Here is a 25,282-nt window from a genome sequence, read left to right as displayed (position 1 = left end):
TTCCACTTGACCTGCTCCCCCTGTGCCAAAACCAAAGTTATGTGTAAGGCCTGGCAACCTATCCACCCACGAATCAGCCTCAATGTCCCAATCTACCTCCGCCATTTTCGCCTTGTGTGGCGCGTCCCCGCTTGAACGGGAGGTGAGAGACAACACCTGCCCGACTTCGGTTACACCCAGGCCTTTAGGGCGCAAGATATTGAGGCTGAATGCAGGGTGGGTATAGATAGATCACCAACACCAAACAAGAAACAAAAGCAGAGTCCAATAACAGTCCGGGGTCAAACACAGGTATCCGAGATTCGCAGTACAGAAGGAGCAGGCAAGAGAGTAGTCGAGAGTTTCCGGGGTCAGTTCAGGCAGCGAGCAAGGAAGGTCCAAAATCAGGCAGAGGTCAAAAAGCCAAGTAATCCAACAAAGAATAGTTTTCCAACCAGGATACACGCACCCAGCAGCTAGACTAGCTAACGCTATCACGGGCAATGACAGGAAGCACTCAGCAGACTTATATACTACATGCAACCAATCAGTGGCCGGCCACATGCATACAGCAGCCAATCACACGCAGGCATAAATCAGCTGACAGTGAGATCAGCTGAAACAGATGACCACAACAGGTCAGCTGACCCACCCAATGCTGACCAGCAAAGCTTTCTGAGTGTATTAACCATAGCACAGTGGTCAAGCTCTCCACCTCTGATGTGGGAGACCAGGGTTCAATCCTAGGCACGGTCACAAACTATAATTTTATATTATTAAAATAAACCCCTGCTAAGTGTTAGCTGACTCTACCTCAATCGTCGCCTCAGACCATACTGCGGCCGAGAGGAGCGGATCCTTACAGTACCCCTCCCCTGAGGAGTGGTCTCCGAACACTCCAACCTTGGTTTATCTGGAAATTTCAAATGAAATTGATGGATTAATTCTTTAGCATGTACCTGACGTTCTGGGACCCAACATCTTTCTTCTGGGCCATAGCCCTTCCAGTCAACAAGGTATTGTAAAGAATTACGTACTTTACGAGAATCCAGAATTTTTTCAATTTCGTATTCTGGTTCTCCATCAACAATGACCGGAGGTGGTGGAAAGTCAGATATCATGGTATTAACTGCCGGTTTCAGCAGAGAAACATGAAATGAATTGACTCCCCGCATGGATTGAGGCAATGAAATCCTGTAGGTGACGTTATTGATTTTTTCTGTTACAGGGTAAGGACCTATATATCTGGGACCCAGTTTGGAAGAAGGCTGCCGTAAAGAAAGGTTACGGGTGGAGACCCAGACTAAATCACCAGGTGAAAAGGAAAATTCCTGAGAACGATGTTTATCAGCAAATTTTTTCTGCTGTTTGACTGCCACCTCTAAATTTCTTTTAACCTGGTCCCATAACGAAACCATATGTGACAGCCAATCCTCCAACACTGGAAACCCAGAAGACGTACCTGATAGGGAAGCAAACTTAGGATTTAAACCTGTGACAATCTGAAATGGGGACATTTTAGTAGAGGTACTGGCAAGGTTGTTAAAAGCAAATTCTGCATAAGGTAGAACTTCAACCCATTGGTCCTGACAATCAGATACAAAACACCGGAGATATTGCTCCAAAGACTGGTTTGTTCTCTCAGTTTGTCCATTAGTCTCAGGATGAAATCCAGAGGAAAATGACAATGATATACCAATACGAGAACAAAATGCTCGCCAAAACTGCGAGACGAATTGTACTCCTCTGTCAGAGACAATGTTTTCAGGGATACCATGCAGACGGAAAACATGGACAATAAACAATTCTGCCAATTCTTTTGCAGAGGGTAACTTACTCAAGGGAACAAAGTGAGCCATTTTACTAAATCTGTCAACCACTACCCATATAACAGTATTCCCCTGAGAGCAAGGTAAATCTACAATAAAATCCATCGACACATGAGTCCAAGGCCTATCAGGGATGGGAAGTGGTTGCAGATTACCTCTGGGTGCAAGATGAGAAGTCTTATTTCGAGCACAGACTGGACATGCCTTAACAAAGGCCTTACAATCCACCCTGAGCGATGGCCACCAGACATGACGAGACAATAAATCTACAGTCTTTTTTTCACCAGGATGACCCGCTAATTTGGAATCATGAAATTGCTGTAGAACCTGTAACCGAAGAGTTAATGGAACAAATAACAGACCTGGTGGTTTCTCGGCAGGTGCATCATTCTGACAGGAAGACAGTAACACTGAAAGATCAGGTGATAACTGAGAGGTGGACAGCGCATTGATATTACAATGTTTGGGAACAATGGATTCTGAACTTACAGGTTGATTAGTTTCAGGTTCAAAACAACGTGATAATGCATCTGCCTTAATGTTTTTGGACCCAGGCTTATAAGTAATTGTAAAGTTGAAACGGGCAAAGAACAATGCCCACCGGGCCTGTCTAGGATTGAGTCTCTTGGCACTTTCAATATATTCTAGGTTCTTGTGGTCAGTAAACACAGTGACTGGATGCAAAGCTCCCTCCAACCAATGTCTCCACTCCTCGAATGCCATCTTAACTGCCAACAGCTCTCTATTCCCTATGTCGTAATTTCTTTCAGCAGAAGAAAACTTGCGAGAGAAGAAGGCACAAGGGTGGAGACGTTCTGGAGAACCTGAGTATTGTGAAAGAACTGCTCCTACGCCAATTTCGGAAGCATCAACTTCAATGATAAAAGGTTTAAGGATATCTGGATGAGCCAGTACAGGGGCAGTACAAAAAGCCTTTTTCAATACCTCAAAGGCATGACAGGCCTGAGGGGGCCAATGAGTGGGATCAGCTTCTTTTTTAGTCAGGTCAGTCAAAGGAGCGACCAAAGTGGAAAAACCCTTAATAAACTTGCGATAAAAATTCGCAAAACCCAGGAAACGCTGGAGAGCCTTGAGCCCGGAAGGCTGGGGCCAATCTAGGACTGCGGACAATTTAACGGGGTCCATGGCGAGACCAGAATCTGAAATAATATACCCCAGGAACGAGATTTGATTGGTCTCAAAAACACACTTTTCCAATTTGGCGTAAAGAGAGTTCTCTCTCAATTTCTGCAGTACAGTCTTGACATGAAATCTATGTTCAGAAAGTGACGCAGAATAGATCAAAATATCATCTAAGTAAATGACCATAAACCGCCCCAAGAATTCTCTAAAGATGTCATTTACAAAGTCTTGGAAGACAGCTGGAGCATTACAAAGGCCAAATGGCATCACCAAATATTCATAATGCCCATCCTTTGTATTGAAAGCTGTCTTCCACTCGTCACCTTGACGAATTCTGATCAAATTGTACGCTCCTCTTAAATCAAGTTTGGTAAAGATCCGAGCTCCTGTGACCTGGGCAAACAAATCGTCAATGAGAGGTAATGGGTATTTATTCTTAACAGTAATCTTATTCAGACCTCTATAATCAATGCAGGGCCGCAATCCGCCATCCTTCTTCTCCACGAAGAAAAACCCCGCTCCTGCGGGAGAAGTGGATGGACGAATGAAACCCTTACTGAGATTTTCCTTGATATACTCCCTCATAGCCCGATCTTCAGGACCAGAGAGATTGTAAAGACGTCCTCGAGGAGACATAGTACCAGGAAGAAGATCAATAGGGCAATCGTAAGATCTATGGGGTGGGAGCTTGTCAGTAGCCTGAGGAGAAAATACGTCAACAAATTCTCTGTAACAAATAGGTAATGTATCAAAAGCTATCTCAACCCCATGCAAAGGAACAAGTTTCAAACAATGTTTATGGCAAAAGGAGGACCAGCTAGCAAGTTGCCCAGAAGTCCAATCGATCTGCGGATTGTGCTTCTGCAACCATGGCAACCCCAACACCATAGAACAGGTAGGCATTTTCAGTATATAAAATGACTGAGACTCAATATGCAATGCACCAACTTTAAACGAGATTTCCGGAGTGATTGCTATCGGACAATTCTCCTGTAGAGGAGAACCATCTATAGCAGTCACACAAATCCTGTCCTGTAATTCCAAGGCAGGAATGCCCAATTTCGTGGCCAGTGAACAATCAATGAAATTACCTGCAGCACCACAATCAAGAAATGCTTCACATGAATGACACTTGTCACCCCAAAAAATGCTTACAGGTAGTAAAATGCGTTTTAATGCAAGATTAAGTACCTGCTCGCCTAGGTGAGTTTCCTCGGACCCACCTAGGCGCTGGAGTTTTCCGGCCTCTTTTTTACAGGACAATCCTTGGCCATATGTCCCTTGCCTGCGCAATAGAGACACAGACCCTCAGAACGTCTCCTTAATTTCTCAGTAGGAGTCAGTTTAGAGAAACCAAGTTGCATCGGTTCTTCAGGGGGCAAAGTGACTTGAGGGACAGAAGTGACGGTAGGAAAGAAAGTTCTCCCCTGGCGTCTCTGCCGGACTCTCCGGTCCACCCGAATGGCAAGGGTAATAGCATCCTCAAGCGTTTCAGGAACTGGATGACTGACCAATATGTCTTTTACAGTCTCCGACAGACCAAGCAGGAACTGATCAAGTAAGGCAGGATCATTCCAGTTGGTAGAGACTGACCACCTGCGGAATTCTGCAGCATATTCCTCAGCAGGTCTGCGGCCTTGTCTCAAATCTCTTAACTTCTGAACGGCTGTAGTGGAGAGATCAGGATCTGAGTATAATACTGCCATGGCCTTAAAAAATTCATCAACAGAAGAAAGGGCCACATGTCCATGTGGAAGGCCAAAGGCCCAAGATTGGGGATCCCCTTGGAGCAGTGAAATGATAAGAGCCACACGTTGAGTTTCAGAACCAGAAGCAATTGGTCTGACACGAAAATACATTTGACAAGAGTTCATAAAGTTACTAAACTGACTCCTGGTACCTGAAAATTTCTCTGGAAGTGGTAGCTTTGGTTCCGCAGACGTCCCCGAGACCGAAGCGGGAAGAGACCCTGCGTTGTCCACAGGTTGAGCCGGCAGATTAGCTTGCTGGTTTTGTAGAGTATTAACCCGTTCTGTAAGCTGGTTAACGGCTCCAGTAAGTAGCAATATCTGGCGTTGGAGCTCCTCCATGATAATAATTGTAGGGGCCCGTGATAATGTAAGGCCTGGCAACCTATCCACCCACGAATCAGCCTCAATGTCCCAATCTACCTCCGCCGTCTTCGCCTTGTGTGGCGCGTCCCCGCTTGAACGGGAGGTGAGAGACAACACCTACCCGACTTCGGTTACACCCAGGCCTTTAGGGCGCAAGATATTGAGGCTGAATGCAGGGTGGGTATAGATAGATCACCAACACCAAACAAGAAACAAAAGCAGAGTCCATTAACAGTCCGGGGTCAAACACAGGTATCCGAGATTCGCAGTACAGAAGGAGCAGGCAAGAGAGTAGTCGAGAGTTTCCGGGGTCAGTTCAGGCAGCGAGCAAGGAAGGTCCAAAATCAGGCAGAGGTCAAAAAGCCAAGTAATCCAACAAAGAATAGTTTTCCAACCAGGATACACGCACCCAGCAGCTAGACTAGCTAACACTATCACGGGCAATGACAGGAAGCACTCAGCAGACTTATATACTACATGCAACCAATCAGTGGCCGGCCACATGCATACAGCAGCCAATCACACGCAGGCATAAATCAGCTGACAGTGAGATCAGCTGAAACAGATGACCACAACAGGTCAGCTGACCCACCCAATACTGACCAGCAAAGCTTTCTGAGTGTATTAACCATAGCACAGTGGTCAAGCTCTCCACCTCTGATGTGGGAGACCAGGGTTCAATCCTAGGCACGGTCACAAACTAAAATTTTATATTATTAAAATAAACCCCTGCTAAGTGTTAGCTGACTCTACCTCAATCGTCGCCTCAGACCATACTGCGGCCGAGAGGAGCGGATCCTTACATTATGTAGGCCCTTTTCAGGTTGGTTTCCCTTATTTTTCCTTGTACCCGTAGCCATAATTAGAGTCCGATCTTACAATCTTAACAATCTTAGCGGCCCCTATACAGTAGACAGCACACAATAGGTACACAATACAAAGCTTTATATTAAGAAAGATTGTACTTCGCTCTCCTTGCTGGGTCTTCTACTGTAATGATGTTGTATAGTAGTTACTTTAACTGGATAAGGCAGGTGCTGTCAATAGCGAAGTACTCAAAGTATCTTCTGATCCCGAGTGCTTTCAAAAACCTGGAGGGGTCTAGAGGTCAGTCTAGACTTAGCTGCGTGTTTTAAAAAAAATTACGAAAATCGGCCCACCAGGGCCTGAGCGGTGCCCTGCGGCGGTTATGGATGAGCTGAGCTCGTCCATACCGCCAGGGAGGTTAACCACTGTTAAACTAGACCAGCGGTGGCGAACCTATGGCACGCGTGCCGGGCCCGGCACGCGTAGCCTAATCTGCTGGCACGCCACCGCTGCTTATGAACTGGCCGCAGCGTCTACTAGACGCCGCCGCACCAGTTCATATCCCGCAGCCCCGCAGTCTCCCGGGAGGCAGACCAGGGCTACGGCAAGATGGCTGCCGAAGCCCTGTACTGGAGACTTTGTGTCTCCAGTACAGGGCTTCGGGCGCCATCTTCCCGTAGCCCTGCACTCTGCCTTTCAGCGGCAGCGCGGGAGACTGCAGGAGGAACGTCCGGGGGAGATGCGCGCCAGAGCCCAGCCGAGAGAGAAAACTTCTGTCAGGTGAGTACATTACTTTTTTTTTTTTCAGGTAAAATGCGGCCCACTGTTATTTTCTGGTAAAATGTTTTGTCACATTGTGTTGATGTCCTGTGACATGCTGCCCACTGTGTTTGTTTTCTGGTGAAATGTGGCCCACTGCGTTTGTTTTCTGGTGAAATGCTGCCTGCTGCATTGGTTTTCTGGTGAAATGCTGCCCGCTGCGTTTGTTTTCTGGTGAAATGTGGCCCACTGTGTTTGTTTTCTGGTGAAATGCTGCCCGCTGCGTTTGTTTTCTGGTCAAATGTGGCCCACTGCGTTTGTTTTCTGGTGAAATGCTGGCCGCTGCATTTGTTTTCTGGTGAAATGTGGCCCACTGCTTTTGTTTTCTGGTGAAATGTGGCCCACTGCGTTTGTTTGCTGGTGAAATGTGGCCCACTGCGTTTGTTTGCTGGTGAAATGCTACCCTCTGCGTTTGTTTTCTGGTGAAATGTGGCCCACTGCGTTTGTTTGCTGGTGAAATGTGGCCCACTGCGTTTGTTTTCTGGTGAAATGCTGCCCACTGCGTTTATTTTCTGGTGCAATGTGGCCCACTGCGTTTGTTTTCTGGTGCAATGCGGCCCACATTGCATTATTTTCTGCTGAAATGTTGCACACATTGCGTTTATTTTCTGGTGTCTGGGGTAACTTGCTGCATTTATTATTAAGGGCTCATTCACACTACAGAACGTATGCACGAATGCGATTTCATGCATGCGCTGCCAACGCACAGTGATCGCACGGAATGCACGTTGTGGTGCGCTAAAGTGTGGACGTTGGCAGCTGTACCCATCGGGGAAACGTATGCGTTGTGCGTTAAAATGTTCCCAGATGCGTTACAACGTAACGCATGGGAACGCACAGCTGTAGTGTGAATGGTAACATGGAAGTCCATTGACTTTAATGTTACCATATGAATCTTACATTATGTGCGTTGCGTCAAAACTCACAGTGCAGCAAATAGTGTGAATGAGCCCTTAACCTCCCTGGCGGTAAGCCCGAGCTGAGCTCGGGCTATGCCGCGCAGGGGGAGATCTCAGCCCCTGGTGGGGCGATTTTCATGCTGTAAATTGCTGTGCGCGCACAGCTTGATCGCCGCCGCTCTGCGGCGATCGGCCGCACGCAGCGGCGAAAGAGGCCCCCCCCTCCCCCCCGCCAGAGCCCTGCGCTGCCCGGACCAATGAGTTCCGGGCAGCGCTATGGGCTGCATCGGAGGTGTCTGACGTCGGCTGACGTCCATGACGTCATCCCGATCGTCGCCATGGCGACAGGAGAAGCCAAACAGGGGAACGCGTTATATACGCGTTCCCCTGTTTGCTATAGATGCCGGCGACGATCGCACTAGAGGGACACATGCGCCCTCTAGTGGTGTTTCATGTAGCTACCACTCTGGTAGCTTTACATGAAACAAAAAAAATAAAAATAAAATAAAGTTTTTTTGCCAATTTAGCAAAAAAAATTAACCGCCAGGGAGGTTAATGGTCATATTTGGCTATATTTGCTGCTTTGGGGTTACGGCGGGTATAAATAGCATCATAGTTTCTGCACACCCATGATGCGAATCCTCGTTTCACCACATCATGGCGGAAAACACTGCTTTCTTATGCCTCGCTGCGACCCCCCCCCCCCCCCCCCCCCCAGTGGCACTCGGAGATAAAAAAGTCGATGTTAGGTCGCAGTTTGGGCACTCGGCCTCTGAAAGGTTAGCCGTCACTGAACTAGACCATATTGAAATTGGTAACATATATTTTTTTGCGCGTGTAAAAAATCAATAATGCACTTAATAGTAGTTAGCACTCACTATTATGCTGCTACCGAGCGATATCCAGCTATAAAGCATGTTATGTGTGCAGCGTTACGTCTTACGCACTTTATTAGTTAGCGCTGTTTAGTGCATCAACCCCATTGTTCCTGAATGCTATTCAGGCTGGAGCAGCTTTTATGTGGCAGAGGATTATTGTCTGCTGATTAGGATATGTGTCACCAGTGCTGAACATGAAAGAATTTAAAGCCAATAGGTACCGTTTAAAAAAAGAAAGTCAGATACTCGCCTAAGGAGAGGGAAGGCTCGGTCCTAATGAGCCTTCCCTCTCCTCTCCCGGTGCCCTCGGTGCTGCGCTGGCTCTCCCGTTCGCGTCCGCCGCCGCAGGGACTTCGGAGGTCTTCGGGAGCACTCGGGCTTCCGAAGACGGGCCGCTCCATACTACGTACGCGCGAGCGCGTCATAGAGGGCGCTCGCGCATGCGTAGTATGGAGCGGCCGCGTCATCGGGAGCCCGAGTGCTCCCGAAGGCTTCCGAAAGCTCCCTTCGGCATGCGGAAGTGGCAGTATTTGACCGAACTGGTCGAATACCGCCACGGGGGATCCTGCGCGGGACCGGGCACCGGGAGAGGAGAGGGAAGGCTCATTAGGACCGAGCCTTCCCTCTCCTTAGGTGAGTATCTGACTTTTTTTCTTTTTTTTTACCGGTAAACATTCACTTTAAGTGAAAATCAGTCCCACCTCGTCTGGGCTCTTTTAAAAGAGGTATATAAAGCTATTGAGGGGTTAATAAAGCAGGCAGACAGTTATGAAGCATGAATGAGAGAAGGCACCTGCTACGAAATGAGTAGCATTACATGTGTGACTGCTGTATAGGTGATAGTCACTGTTTCTGAAGCAGGAAACACAGGAAGTGCATGTTGACCTGTAGGCTTTGCATATGTTTCAGCCTCCAGCGCTTTGCTGAAAGACTTTTTCCTGTTATTGAAATACCAAGAACTCTGTTAGCAATTAATCACTGTGTGATTTCCAGAGCTTGTCCTCCTCCAGCCCTGTACTCCTTCCTTGAATTTCCATGAATTACAAGTGTGCTTCCTTCCGTCTCTCTTAGGCAGCAGTCCCTGCCCAGTTGTACAAATGTAGTCCATCGCAGGCTCCTGCAATTTTCTAGTCAGCAGAAAATCCTAGTTGGGTCTCTTGTTACATGGCTTGTGATTACTAGACTGCAGCTGGGGTTTTTCACCCACTCCAATAACATGTCTCTGCTAAGCTGAGTGATCCGCAAATAAGTGATACTACGTTTTATGAATAAAGGCTGTGGTTGGAATCTGGGGCCGTGCTAGCCTGCACAATGAGCTATTCCTAGCATGTTTGCCATAATCCTTTCCATAGACTGTCAGTAGCTGCTGTAGAGACATGAATGGCATGCCTGTATTTATATCTGCAATGTAACAGGGGCCCCGTTCACACTGCACGCGTTTGTGTCCGTTTTTAAGGTACGCGTTTTGTGTGCGTTTTGCGAGGGCCAGAAAAATCAATGCAAAGGTATGGCCCTCGTTCACATATATGCGTGGCAAACGTATGCGTGGCAGAAACGCATAGTTGGATGCATTTCTGTGCGTCGCGCACAGAAACGCATTATAATGAAAGTCAATGGGCGCGCACTAAAAACGCATGGCATGCGTTTTTGTATGCGTATTCGGAGGTGCGTTTCTCGTCGGAAGTGTAGCTGACTCTTCCAGGTATGATCAAAAACGCATAAGGAAAAAACGCATACAAACGCATTACAAAAACGCGTACAAACGCGTACAAACGCATGCGTTTTTCCAGTGCGTTTACTACATGCGTTCTGCACGTTTTCCACACGCACATAATATGAACATAAGCCAAAAAAAAGTAATGTGTTAAGGGTAGAAGTAGAACTGATCACTGGACCTGGGGACTTCTGCTCAGGGATTAAGGATAAAGGAGAACTAGGATACTGCCTCTACTCAAAATTCTAATTTGGGATCGACTTTTTCAAGTCATAACTGATATTCCAATTTTTCAGCAAATAGCTTGATTTAGGGCCTTTTTTTAAGAAGGGTGTTGTTAGCATTGTATTTAACTTTTGATGTGTTTTTTTTTTTTTAATTTTTTGCAATCATTGTAGGGTACCTGTTGCAGAAGTTAATTGTTGCTGGTCTCCTTTCAAATCTGTAGAAAGGAGTCCAACAACAATCGACTAGGAGCTTTACATTTTTTTAAACCCTGAAACCTCACTTGTTAAGGTCTATACACATGTACTGTTTCCCAAAAGCATCTGAGCTCACGACCGTTCTGCCTGAGAGCTGTACAGTAGTGTTTCTTACCTACATGCTAGCGGCGCTTTTAATTGCTTCGGAGGAGGTACAACGGCACCGCTCACAATGAAGCTGCTTTGGGTGTGTCGGCTTGGCCTGGTTCATCTGAGATGTTGCAGCCCTCTGCTACAGGGCTGCTGTACACACACGGTAGATTCTCGGCAAAGAAAACTGCTTCATAGAAAGATTGAGATCCATGACCAGTGGGTGAGGCAAATATAAATTCTCCTCTCTACAAGTTATTTTTTCTTGTTTTGTCTAGAGTGACATTTTAAGGCATTAAAAAAGGATAACTAAGAAGCCAATCCAACCCCTAAACTTTCTAAAGGAATTTTCCAAGTAGCATACAGTTTTGTGTGTGTGTGTGTGACACAGGCAAATAACCTAATTATTTCACCACTCTACTTTCACTGTATCTTATGTATAAAATTGTATCATTTTGATTTTAAGATTTAAAAAATGTCAGTACTGCAACTTTGTTATATGCTAGGCTGCCTTTTTTACGTTGGATTTTGTGTTTGAGGTCTGTGTTCCTTGTTACAGGGCAGAGGAAACAGATGGAGAGACACAGGGGCAGGGTCCATCAGATGTGGTGTCACAGAATCCTGGAAGTGACAGCACTGATTCCATCATCCAAGGTCAGTGCATACCAGGTGTCGTACATTTTTCTCTTTGAGAATTAAATCAATATTATTTTTTTGTGTTTTTTGAAAGCTATAAAAGTACAAACCTATGCTTTATTACACTTTTTACAATATATTTCTTTCCGAAGTAATTGTTTAGTACAGTGTGCAATTACGGCATTCAGCATACAGGTTATCAGTCACTACCTGAATGTATTGTCCGATCAAGGCTGGATTTATACTTCATACTTTTAGGCCAACTTTCTTTTGTTCCACCTTCCATAATGGCAACCACCGCTTGCGTGCACAGCTCCACCACGTGGATGCAAGCAATACTATAATATGAATGGATACAATATTTCAAAGTAAAAACCCAGCAAGCTCATGGTGAACCCGAACTCCTAGGATTGTGTAAGGGGCTAAAAAGGACCAAAAGCCCTCTTACTAAAAATGCTATCTAATCATCCAACCTGAATAATCCCAAATACCTTCTGTTTTAAGAAGGCACAATTCTGTATTAAAGCGGAATAAAACCCAGCATTTCTACTTTGCTCTAATAGATTATTTACAGCATATTATATACAACCAGCATTTTTTTTTTACTAGAACTGCATTTAAAGGGTTAACACAGGCTTTAGAAGCTTCTCTTCCAGCAGAGCTGGCCTCCTCCGAACTTTACATAATGTTATCTTGTGTTTAATTGTATCAAGTGAGAAATGTAAACAAAGCCTTCTCTCACACTGCCGGGTCCCCTGAACAAAGTCAGACAAGCATAAATGCTTTCTGATTAAGTTAAAGGATGAATAAAGCAGTTATAAATAAAACGCAGAGTCATCTCTGTGTACTTTAGAAACGTATAATTTCTAAATGAATAATACTTGTGCACAAAAGCAAATTTGCTAACCGTATGGCATATAAAAAGTAGGAAAACACGTTTTTATTGAATATTATGTCAGGGTTTTATACCGCTTTTAAATATCCTATCTAATAATAACCCTGTGTCTCTGCTTCCCATGTCCCTGTGTCCGTGCGTTTGTGCTACTGCACATGTGCAGCACGGACAGCCATTGGGACAGGACGAGGGTGGGCGTGTGTGCGCAGAGACTTACAGCCCGTTTTGAAACTGGCTTAGGTCAACTAGTTTCAAATAACTTGGTTCAAAAATAACTGAAGAAAACTACTACACCTCACAAAATATTTCTAGTAGATGGTAGCAGATAAAGAAGGTATTCAGAGGGAAGAAACCCAAAAGGCTTTGAGAAGTCTATTAGCCGGGGGGAAAGAATGTATTTGCCATTTACTTTTTCAAGGCACCCTGTCTGCTAACAGGCATTTTGGGATGGTTCATAGAGCTGAGGGAGACTTGTATGTTCATCCGCTCTCTCTGCTCATAACCAGCTGCTATGTCTGTGAAGTGGGTGATGGTATAAAAACTATATGTGGGCAGCACAGTGGTGTAGTGGTTAGCACTCTCGCCTTGGGTCCCTAGTTCAAATCCCAGCTAGGTCAACATCTGCAAGGAGTTTGTATGTTCTCCTAGTGTCTGCGTGGGTTTCCTCCGGGCACTCTCTTTTCCTCCATCCCAAAAACAAACAGATAAGTTAAAGTGGACCCAAATTAAAAATACAAGATTTCAGAAATAAAATCTATTTTCTAAATTATAATAATAAATAGCAGCCTTTTTTCAGCTGCATGATGACAAATATAAAATATTTTACATTTATTGGAGGAACCCATCCCTTCCTTTCAAATTGCCGGGATTTTTCCGGCAAACTGGTGGAGTAGGTGGTGTCCAGCAAAGGAGGAATTGCTAATGGCTGCCCCCAGTATAATACTAGTTAAGAAAAGAGAAGGGTGAAAAGCATGCACCGAAATGATCTTCGGTTTGAATGAGTGTTTATTTATCTTTGTATGTGTCAGAGTGGTGCAACTAAATATTTTTAATTAAAAAAATGTTTGGTTTGGGTCCGCTTTAATTGGCTTTCCCCTAAATTGGCTCTAGACTATAAAACATCCACTACATGATACAAATATAGACATATGACTATGGTAGGGACTAGATTGTGAGCCCCTCTGAGGGACAGTTAGTGACGAGACAATATACACTGTACAGCGCTGCGGAAGATGTCGGCGCTATATAAATACTTCAATAAATAAATATATACTGTAAAAACAATAAAAAAAAATCTGACTGAATAAATGTTTATTTTTCTTAACAGAAGCACACTTTTTCTGAGGGGTTACTTAATGTCATTAAATTATGAGACAGTGATGTCAGCAACAGTGTTAAAATGTAAAATAAAGAGGCAACCATGATGATGTAGATGCCAAGTAATTACAGAAAAATGTGCACATTCTAGGGGCAAAACCTCTTTGATATCACTCTCTGCCTAATGCATATTACATATTAAATATTTACATATTAAAAAATTTACATGTTAGCAGTCTGCATAATAAATTGAATTACCTGACAAGGACATTTTTTGTGACAGTTAAGAAAGACTTGTAATATAGTAACACGTAATATGCACGTCTTGCACGGTATTACGGTATATGGGTAAACCTTGTTTTGCCATGTTCTGTGGGACAATTTAGAATTTATAATTATTTTGTTTTTCCATCAGGTGCTGCTGTCTTTGTGCCTTCAGAACAGTGTTGTCACAAAACTGACCATTTCTTGACATCCTATCCATGGTTTCATGGACCCATCTCTCGAGTGAAAGCCGCTCAGCTTGTTCAGTCTCATGGAATCGAGGGTCATGGGGTCTTTCTTGTGAGGCAAAGTGAAACACGGAGGGGAGAGTATGTCCTCACATTTAATTTCCAAGGCAGAGCAAAGGTAAGACTACAGTTTCAGAATGACTATGGTCTTTGTCCACTAGGTCCTACTGCAGAAGTTGAAGGGATATATGCTAAACATAAATGATTAATCTTCATCCACACCAAACATCAATTTAATTGATTTTGATCAGGGGTGCCCATTGGGTAGATTGTGCACTACCGGTAGATCTCAAAAGGACTTCTGGGTAGATCCCATACCGCCCGCCTTAATGATGTGCATGTGCTGCAGTTGTGGCTTGCATCTGTAGGTAGATCCTACCTGGTAGATCATTTTCAACTAGTAATTTTTGAAGTAGCTCGCAAGCTGAAAAAGTGTGGTCACCTCTGATTTTAATTTAACCAAGAACAAAAGCAGAGGAGGATCACAGTCCAATCTTTATCATAGTTTATGTATGACTGCACAGTGTAACAGGCCAACAAGAAAACTCCTTGAGCATTTAGAAAATGTGTAGAAAATAGTCATTTATTGTCTTTTCATGGGCCTCTCAAGTGTAAACCGCTTGTGAAACGTGAAGGGAAGAGGGTATTTAGTTTCCAAAGGGGAGCAAAAGTGAATGCCACAGTATGGTCTCTTTGTTCTTAGGCCCTAGTAGAGTGTACAGCCTAGTGCTTATGTATGCCAAGAGTTACAGGTTTCCTGTTATTGTGTTGCCTATTGCATTTGTAAATTAAATAGGAAAGGTTCACAGGCATGCAGTGTTCTTTGCTCCTTGGAAGTTTCCTGGTTTGCATGTGGGTCAGACCTGAACTGATCTTGCATCCATGTGCTGTCAGAGCTTTCAAAGACTTGAGTGGTAACTTTTTTCCATTGACCTATCAGTAGATTGTAGAATGCATACTGGGAAAATTGAGCTGCTCTGTGAGAATCAGCTGAGTGTATTCTTGATTGTTGATATCTGCTGACAAAGCCCTAATATGGAGATAGATCTTAGATAAAGTAGATAAGAATTTCCGATACAGTCTTGATATCTATATCCCTGTTAAAGAGATGTCCTCACATTTCATTATCTTGGTATCAGCGATCAGGATGTGTAGATAATACTAGTCAGCAGGGACATGATTAGCCATGATTAGCAATAAAACCATAATAAAAGATGTAACTATTTCTCACTGAACTAAAGCACAAATGTTTTGCAAGCTGGTCCGAGAACCTATTTGAAATTCACCCTTCTGTGACCGCTGTGACCGGTACAAAAAGTGAGAGGCATTAGCCCAAAGTGGACACACATTTTGCTGGCCAGCATAGATATAGGCATGGGTCCTTTAAATTTGTTGATGGCTAAGGCTGAGGAGAAGGTTAGGGTTAGGCATAAACATGAGGGTCTAGGTTGGCAGTAATCATAAAAAATCATTTACCACCCAGGAAATTGCAGACATACTGATTTTGATCACAATGCCCTAATGTTGGCACAGACCATTGACACATGCATGTGGCATCTGGTCTCCAGATGCATGTCATTAGTTCAGTATCCTGTAGTGGCAGATACACTATGGTGTAATGGATTTATGATATATGAATATTTCACAGCTTTAGTCAGATTTCCTAATGAAAGGTTTGGATTTGTCTGATAGGTGTGTAGGTTTGGATAGTGTCTGATTTTTTTTTTTAAATCGCATGGGAGAATCGTAAAAATACTCAGCAGCATTCTGTAGACCAGGGGTGTCCAAATTTTTGGCCCCCGGGCCAGACTTTGGGCATGCCTGCTGTAGACTGTGAACTTTACAAGGCCATGTGAATGTGAAAGATGTTTAATGTTGATGACTTCCTTTTCCTTCTCAGCACTTACGCCTTACACTGACAGACAGAGGTCAGTGCCGGGTCCAACACCTTCGCTTTATGTCTGTCATAGAAATGCTTTACTACTTCCGCCTGCACCCAATTCCACTTGAATGTGGAGCCGCTGGAGACGTGAAGTTGTCTAGTTTTGTGATGTCATCAGCTCATTCGCAAGGTAAGGGTTGTATCTCTGTTTTCATTATTGAAGCTGATTTAATTACTCAGATCATTCTCAGCATTCTGGAAATAGTGTTCACATGATTCTTACAGCTTCTTCTCCATGTAATGGTCACATTGTTTCCACATTCCTGTAGCAGCCAGATCTTCTGTTTTCCTGGCTGCAGGACACACACAGGGCTGACTACATGACAGTAAGGCTGAGTTCACACTAGACTAATAATCTGTTTTAGCAGAACTAAACAGAATTGATCGGCACAGATGTGAACCCAATGCAAAGCAATAAGATCCGTTCATATTAGTACTTTCAAAGCGGAAGTGCTGGTATACAGATCAAAGCTCCATCAGAACCATCAAGCTCCTATTGGATTGCAACAAACCAATAAAAATCATCCATGGTTTGAGGTAGGATGCTCATTGGTCTATTGCAATTCAATGGGGAGCCTCAATGCTACTGCAGGGGCTCCAATCTGTACCTTGTAGTGGAAGAATGTGGATGTGACTGCAACAGGTATACCGAGCAGGTGGTGCAGAGAAACAGAACATAAAACAGACGAAAAATGGATCTGTTTGAAACTGAAAAGAATCAGTTTTTACAGGTTCAGTTTTTCATAAGTCCAGTGTGAATTCAGCCTGTGAGAGTCATTTATGTGCAATATTTTCTCATTGGCACTCACCTACCTCTTCTCTCCAGGGACCAGTACACATTTCTGTCTGCACTAGACATAAAATGGTTACATCATATGGCATCAGGTTGTGCATCAATGCCACGTGTAGCTCATCTATTACATTTCAATTACTTGTTCTTCTTGTATCTCTTATATTAACAATCACTTTGTCAGTCAAACCTTTTTTTTTTGGTGTTGCAATATTCTTTGCGTTCAGTTGGGCTGAAGTAAGTTCAAGCAAAGCAGTTGTAAACCCCCTAATTAACCACCATGTGTTATCCTGCAGAATCGCAGTGTCAATATGCTGGGCAGCTTACCCTTTATCAGTCCACTTCAACATCAACATCAATTAGCAACCGGATTGTGATTAGAATTTGCCTTGTTAAATTATGGGTTCAGTTGGGCTGTAGTCATGGCATTGACACTGTTATGCTAGGTACACACCATACAACTTTCTAGCAGATTTACCTGCCAGATCATTATTTCTAACATGTCCGATCTGAATTTCGATCGATTTTCCGATCAATTTTTTATTTTCCAATCTTTTTTTGTCGTTTTTTTTTTTTTATCGATTTTAATACAAGTGAACAAAAATCAATTGGAAATCGATTGGAAAATTTATCGAAATCAGATCAGACATGTTGGAAATAATCGATATGGCAGGTAAATCTGCCAGAAAATTGTATGGTGTGTACCTAGCTTTAGCAAGAGTATAGATAGAGCCACTGTTTTACAATGATGTAATCTGTAGCAAACAATCAGAAGTTACAGTATCTCCTAGTTGTCAGGATTCTAATAAAATGACTGCACTGAACATCAGCACAGCTTGCATTGGCTGAGGAAGCTCACACTATGCTGTGTTATTTTGTTAATGCTGGGTTTACACCATACAATTTTCTGTTAGATTCTTCTGTGATGCTGGGCATACACGGACAGTTTTTTCTTATCAATCGAGCCGCTGATGGCTTGATTGATAATTTCCGACAGGTCCAATCACCGCGCGGGTTGATTCGCCGCTCGATCCCCGCGGGCGGACAATTGACAGAATCGAGCAGAAGATAAGGACGCGGGAATCGATCCGGGAGCACGCGGGGACGAGCCGGCATCGAGCCAGCGGCTCGATCCGGCGCAGAATTGCATCCGTGTATGCTCAGCATTAGATTTTTCTTTTAGATTTTCTGTCAGAATGCATAATTAGATTATTTTCTGCAGAGACTGGTCATTATCTCTGGTGCATTGTCTTCTGTTCATCTCCTGCTGAGTAGAACAATGCCTAATTGCTTGGCAGATAGATGGTAAGAGATAAATTTCCAACATGTTAAACTTTATCTGGCAGGTAAATCTAACAGAAAATTGTATGGTGTAAACCCAGCATAACTCTGCAAGGCAAATGTTGTGCAGATCTAGGGCTCGATTCACAAAGCGGTGCTAACCCAGTTAGAGACTTTAGGCATGATAACCATTGCACCACGCTGGTGAAAAGCCAGTTTAGGTGTGATAAGTTTAGGCATGCTAAGTTTAGATAAGTTTAGATCGCACGCAAAGTCCCGCATGCAAAGCAGCGCCATTAATCTCTATGCGAAGTGCACCAGACTTTGCTAGCGCAAAACTTTTGATCAGCTGTGCACTGCGGTGCTAACCCAGTTGGTGCTTAAACTTATCATGCCTAAACTTATCACACCTAAACTTATCACACCTAAACTTATCATGCCTAAACTGAGTTTAGGCATGATAAAGGGATTTTCACCAGCGTGCTAACTGTTAGCACCGCTTTGTGAATCAGGCCCCTAGTGTCACCAAATGATGAGTGAAGAGAATACCCTATTTCAGCAATCATTACAATCTCTGTGGTCATACTATTCGTATAATACAGGAGTAGCCTGAACCCAGAACCATGTTATAGATGGAATAGTGGAAGATACTCGAAGTCTTTTTGTCTAAAGTAAGAAGCCAAACCGCCATCTCCTAAGTTCTACTTGCTGCAAAATCGCATTCAAATAGACATTGAACAGGTGCTCTGTTGAATTTAATTTGTGAAGGAAAAATGCGCAATGAGCACTATTGTGACGTCATGATGGTCATTCGAAATGCACTAGAATCGTTGTGGATCGTTCGTCTAACCTGTTGGTTGATCCTTGCTGCACGATATCTGAATGATGTTCATTTCAGACAATTGTTGCCTCCCCGCTAATGCAGATTAGCAGAGCCTGTCTGGACAGCAGCTGTGGCAGAAGTGGACAGTTTTCTGACAGTCACCACATAAATAAATGTATAATCTGTGTAATGTATATGATTTTTGGAAATACCGGATAGACTAGCACTCCAATGGGGACAGACGTGTGCTAGAGTGGATAGACCCAGTAGCCCTGAGTGGGTCAAATAAAGTCCAACACGAGAAGTCCACAGCACCACGTCAGTGATCTATAGCTCTTTTATTGTTTTAAAAAGACAAAGAGATAGCCATAACAGCGACAGACGTTAGGGGTTAGGGGGATCGCATGCTGAGGATATTTTGAGATCCACAATCTCTTCCCCCTTTTTTGGGGTTAGTAGTAGTTGGTATATATCTAGGCTTCATTATATGTGATATGTGTCTCTTTTGTGTTGTTGGGACACAGGGACGACATGGGTGGGCATGTATTTTTAAATATGTCCGCTATTAATCTTTTTTGGCCTCTCTTTGACATTTTTTTTTATATCCCCATGTGTCATGCCAATGTTTTTGCGAATGGAGGATCTTTCACGCATTTGAGTAGGTATTTACGTGTCTTTTTCCGCATGTATGTTTTCTATGCTTTATTTTATATTTGTGGTCCCTTATGAGGCTTTACGCGTACGTTTTTACGCGTGTGTACATACTTGTACGCATGCTGTAATGCATATTTTTTTACGCGTATATTGACGTTTTACGCATGCGTCTATGCGTACGTCATGAGGTCATCATGACGTTCCAGGAAGTGTTTTTGGCATGGCACACGGGGGAGGAGCTGCAGTTCCCCATCAGGTCCTCTACAGTATGTCAGTTAGAGGGAGGAGGTAAGAATATTTTCAAATTCTTAAGACAGAGTGTGATTGGTCCTGTGGTATAGTGGGTGTAACTTTATAGGCTGCCTTGCAGTTCCCCATCAGGTCCTCCATGTTCTCTCTGCGTCCCGATTGGTTGAAGACTTGTATATATAAGAGTGATAAATGTGTTGTATTTCAGAGAGAGCCTGATACAGCTTGAGGAAGGACTTTGTCCGAAACAGCGTCTGTCGCTGTTATGGCTATCTCTTTGTCTTTTTAAAACAATAAAAGAGCTATAGATCACTGACGTGGTGCTGTGGACTTCTCGTGTTGGACTATGATTTTTGGAATACATTGTTGAATTTCATTCCTGGGAAATGCTTTAATTTTTTTGCTCATACTGAAACAGATTACCCATCTTTAGGTGACCTAATACAACAGAAGGAACCAGCTCTCCCTAGTAGTCACTTATTCAGCCTGCAACAATGCAGTCTATTAATGCTTCTTTTCATAAAATCAATACGGCAGCTATGAAAAGAGGAGCTTGAAAACTAACTCTTTCTTCTTTCCTCCTCACAGACCAGAACCACACAGTCGGCACATTACTGTTCCCATTGCCAATACAGAGGTCAAATTCAGAGCGTAGTGTCTCCCATTCTCCACAACCCAACCGACTGCGGTATCCATACTCTGATAACCATCGGCCCAGCTCCTACTCTGAACAGATCTTCCATTTGGTCCCCCCTCCTGAGGAACTGGCCCGGAACTTTTTGCTGAGTGAATCTGGCAGGGCCCAGACCAGCAGTCAGAGGGACACTGACTATGAAATGGATTCTTCCTCAAGGGGCCACATACGAGCAATAGACAATCCTTACACACCTCTATGACAATGAGGTAGTGTGCTGTATGCGCTGAACTGACATGTTTACTTTTCTACAATCACAAAAGCCTTAACATGTGCAAACCAACCAAGAGTTTTTAACCTGTTTCTATGTTTTTATTATATTGCAGGGATGAGTGGAATTGCACACCCCTTCTGGGTATTATTGTATTAGGCCTGTTAAAAGGCCCTTCTTTCTCCTGCATGTTAGGCCTTGGAGGCAGTGAAGGGTTAATCTGTAAGCAATTTATCAGCTTGTTTTCCTGTTACTGTTTACAAAAGGTAGTTATGTATAGATGAAGTACTTGGATCCCATGAGAAGCGTGGAGTGGTGAGATTTTTCCATCTTCCATGTATGTTATCATATGACCAGGACTGTCCCATCACCAGACACGGTGTCAGGCCAGTTGTTCTTTAGACTGCAGCATAGCCACTAAGTTATGTTACTGTTTGAAAAGAAGCATATGAGATGACAGCAGCATGCATTGTGTCCATCCATTGTCCGCACTTCCCTTACCAAATACTGCATGGAGAAAAGAACATAGTAGCACTCCTAACAGTATACACTTGTGCTAGGCAGGAGGCAGCAGTCAGTAATAGCTCTGTTGTCTGGACATACCATAGTTGTGCAGTTGTAGGCATTGTTTCCGCATACAATAGAAGAAGGGTGTCATATTTTTAGCAGAGTCATTGAAGCACAATGCTGTGCATACTGTGATGCCTCATGCTGGTCTGCTCTGGCGTTAGCATCCTGCATTACACACATGGCAAAAGCCTACAGGAATCAATTACACGCATGGCAAAGCCTACAGGAATCAGTGATTGTAGAAGGCATCTGCGGACCTGCATACTGCAGTGCCCCTGTGGCATTTATCTGTAATTCCTAAGCCTCCTAGGGTACAGGTGAGATACTTTTTGCCTAATCCACAATTAAGGAGAATAGCCTTATACTCTTGTGTGTGATCTGGAAGACCAGGAATGTAAAATGTACAGACTTCATACTTTTGTCACCAGAAACAATTGTTCATATTCACTCCTGCTGCTCGGAGTAATACAGCAATGCGATAGGAAAGCCTGACATGGATAGTTGCTATTCTCCTGGGCAAGGTCAGCTCCATGGGAGGTCTATACTGTCACCCAAAACATTCACAAACAATTGCCTTCTGTGGTCTTTTTAGGAGGATCTAGAGCACTTGGAGAGGTCTCTATAGACCAAAGTTCTTCACATATGTTCCTACAAGAGTGCATGTATGTACAAGTGAAGTAGCTACACTTTTTTTTTTTAAGTGCAATTCCGTGGCTTAATACCTTCATGATTATCCAAAATGAGCTGTCGGTAGGACTTCAGTAAAGGCTTGGGACTGCACTGCTTGCAGTCTACCTCTGTGGCAGTGCCCACCATCAGTTTTTGGTAATTTTCTATGACCACCACCAGGGCAGTTAAATTGAATTTCACACCTACTATTGGAGTCAATTCTAATTAAGCCAACTTTATATATGAAACAGCCTAGAAAACGTGAACATTGATCTCTGCATACACTGGGTGGCTTCATGTAAGTTGCAGGGACTGGGTGTTCTGCCATGGTGATCTTCACTTTGGTTGTAACACAACTGCAGTGAAGATTGCTGTGGCAGCACAGCCAGTTCGCATACAGACTCAATGCCTTATGTTTAGAGCACTGGGTTGCAATGGGCATTACAATATATCCCTGGAATATTAAAGTCTTACTGGTTGGTGCCTGAAGGATTGCTTTTTTTTTAATGCCTTTTTAATGCCCTGCTTATCCACCTATTTTGTTCCTTCAGGGGTATTTGTTATGTTGGCTTCCAACACAGTGACAGTATTAGCTGTCTCCTACACACAGCTAGTCATGGATGCTGACCCCATTGACAGACCAAGCTTTCATTAACACTTTGCTGACTGCACTATGGACACAATACCCTCAGAAAGTTATACATATCTGGTGACACTCCTTGACACTTTGTGAGTGTACTGAAAATGGGTATTCTGGAATACTGTATCAGCATACAGAATGTCCATGGTGAGATCCACATGCACACACAACTGTGGGAAGGGATCTGATTTCCTTATATCAAGTGTGCAAAGCCTATGGCAGCTGAAGTCATCTCTCATATGGTAACACTGCACTTCCACGTACAACAATGTTCCTACTCATGGGTACAAGGTGTTTTAGATAGGATAAGAAAATCTCCCCAGTGCTTAAGGTAGATGTCATGCATTTCTGCATTGTTTTAAATGCAGCACAGAGCATTTGTGTCATCCGTATCCTTTTTACACAAAGCCTTTTTACTGCTATCCATCTGACAGATATACAGGAAGGAATGTATGCTGAGAACATAGAAAATGATGTAGTGTCTGCGTAGTGTAAAAAGCATCACAGATTGTCAATCTGTATTCCATTATACATGTAACTTGGAAAACTGTGTTTTATTAAATGCAATACCGCACTGCCTAAAACCTCCAATATCTAATGTTATATCAATATAAGATTACCTATTATATGTGAATCACAGGCACCCAGTGCTAAGCCAGTCCATGGTCAATGTAGTCTGTTCCAAATACCTATTCATTTAATGCCACACAATGCTATTTCCCATCAGATCAACAGGTCAGATTGATTATTTCTGGCATGTCTGATCTGCTCCCAGTCAAGAGCGGAATACATTTTGTACAGTAGTGATCTGAAAACTGATCCTGTTCTTGATCGGGAGCAGATTGGACCTGACGGAAATTATCGATTCGACCCATCGATCTGATGGGAAATAGCATTGTGTGTACCAGCCTTAAGACTACAGTAATGATGAGAGCAAGTATCTTGTGTCAGATGTCTGCAGGATTAGATATGTCAGCAATTTCCAGGGAGGTTACAAAGCACACTGAGCTTGGACCGGATCTACAGCAGGGTTCATTTCCTTGAAAAAATGGCCGGAGATATATATTTGGATTTGATTTGTAACCACTTACCCGATCAATTTGTAACAATATAGTGAAAGTAAATATGACCCATTGGGCACAGATTCAGTGCTGTCATCTAAATAACTAACTGGACGCATGAGTGTCATTTGTGACCACAAAATTGGTTTTGCCTCTATGCAGGTGACAAGTTCTTTGTCGGCCTAATACAGCTTTTTTCATCAAGGACCGTGCTATGGAAAGGCCTGTATAGAAGCCCTGAGGACAGTTAGTAAAAACCACCGTCCTGCAATAGCTGGTATGTACCTTATTCCACCACAAGCAATGTGGGATGGAGTACAGCTCTTTAATGTTTGAAGCCAAATGTTCAGCCCGAATTGCTGTTAAATAAAATGCACTCTCAGCTGGATCTACACAAAGGATCGCTGACCTCTGCTATGATGAAAGAGGCAATCAGCAAAGTAAGAAAATTGTCTGTAAAATGTAGTCATCACTATTCAGCATTATTGTGAAAAGGAAAGCCCTTGTAGGGTCTGCTGGCCTCTTGTAGCTGGTGAAGGTGGACTGAAATGTGCCACAGAAAAGTGAATGGCATTAAAACTGGAATTACTTTGATGTATTGGACTATATGTGTCTTCATTCAGCGTCAGCTGGATGGCGCACTGGTAAAGCTGCTGCCTGATAATGCGGGACTTGATAGTGTTAAATGTGCCCACTAATGATGCAATCTTTTCCGTCCAATCTTACCAAATCTTTGTGGTAGAAAGGTAAACTGAGTGAATATACGTTGGATACTTTAAGTAGTCCATCATATTACACAGAAATGGTAAGATTGGACAAAAATAGATTGTATCATTAGTGGGCACCTTTAAGGGCTGCTGAAATGTGGGAACATGAGGAGAAGATCCCATGCTTGTTCATGGTTCACATTAGTCTATATATCAGTCATTCTAGCAGCAGCAGGAGTTAAAATTTAGCAGCGCGACGTAAATTGGCATGTGCACGCCATGTGCGGTAGTACTGTGTAGTGTGCGCTCCGATGTTATGTGCACATATATATATATATATATATATATATATATATATATATATATATATATATATATATATATATATATATATATATATATATAAATAATAATGTGTGTGTGTGTGTATATATATATATATATATATATATATATATATATATATATATATATATATATATATATATATATGCATATATGTGTGTGTGTGTGTGTGTATATGTATATATATTTTATTAGTCAAGTATCGCAGTCAAACTACTTCACATTGCGCGGCACGTGACAGGAGCGCATGTAACATCGGAGCGCACACTACACAACACTACTGCGCATAGCGTGCTTGTGCTGATTTACCTTGGACTGCTGAATTTTAACTCCCGCTGCTGCTATAACACAGCTTAATGAATCAACCTCAATGTCACATACTGGCCTTTAGAGTTGGGATACACCCATACGGGAACTGTCACTCAGCAGGGATCTGGACTTGATTCCTCAGGCAACAGTAAAGGTAGCCATACACTGGTCGATTTGCCATTAGATCGACCAGCTGACAGATCCCTATCTGATCGAATCTGAT

The 25,282-nt window shown here is 43.3% G+C and overlaps 1 protein-coding gene across 3 annotated transcripts in view; it reads left to right on the top strand.

The window, feature by feature from the left end:
• SH2B3 (SH2B adaptor protein 3) overlaps nucleotides 1-23,228 on the top strand; it is a 182,943-nt gene extending 159,715 nt beyond the window's left edge. For 2 of the 3 annotated variants that reach the window (XM_068245613.1, XM_068245621.1), the window contains exons 6-9: nucleotides 11,314-11,423; nucleotides 14,018-14,232; nucleotides 16,015-16,186; nucleotides 20,442-23,228. In XM_068245613.1, coding sequence (XP_068101714.1) covers nucleotides 11,314-11,423; nucleotides 14,018-14,232; nucleotides 16,015-16,186; nucleotides 20,442-20,749 — 805 coding nt within the window. In that variant the 3' untranslated portion in view covers nucleotides 20,750-23,228. The remainder of the gene's footprint in view (nucleotides 1-11,313; nucleotides 11,424-14,017; nucleotides 14,233-16,014; nucleotides 16,187-20,441) is intronic. The other variant, XM_068245630.1, reaches the window with a different exon arrangement.
• The last annotated feature ends 2,054 nt before the right edge of the window (nucleotides 23,229-25,282 follow it).

Source organism: Hyperolius riggenbachi, chromosome 1 (assembly GCF_040937935.1).
Source record: "Hyperolius riggenbachi isolate aHypRig1 chromosome 1, aHypRig1.pri, whole genome shotgun sequence".
Taxonomy (NCBI): domain Eukaryota; kingdom Metazoa; phylum Chordata; class Amphibia; order Anura; family Hyperoliidae; genus Hyperolius; species Hyperolius riggenbachi.
The sequence above is the reverse complement of the archived record's forward strand: the minus strand, read 5'-3'. Positions and strand labels throughout refer to the sequence as shown.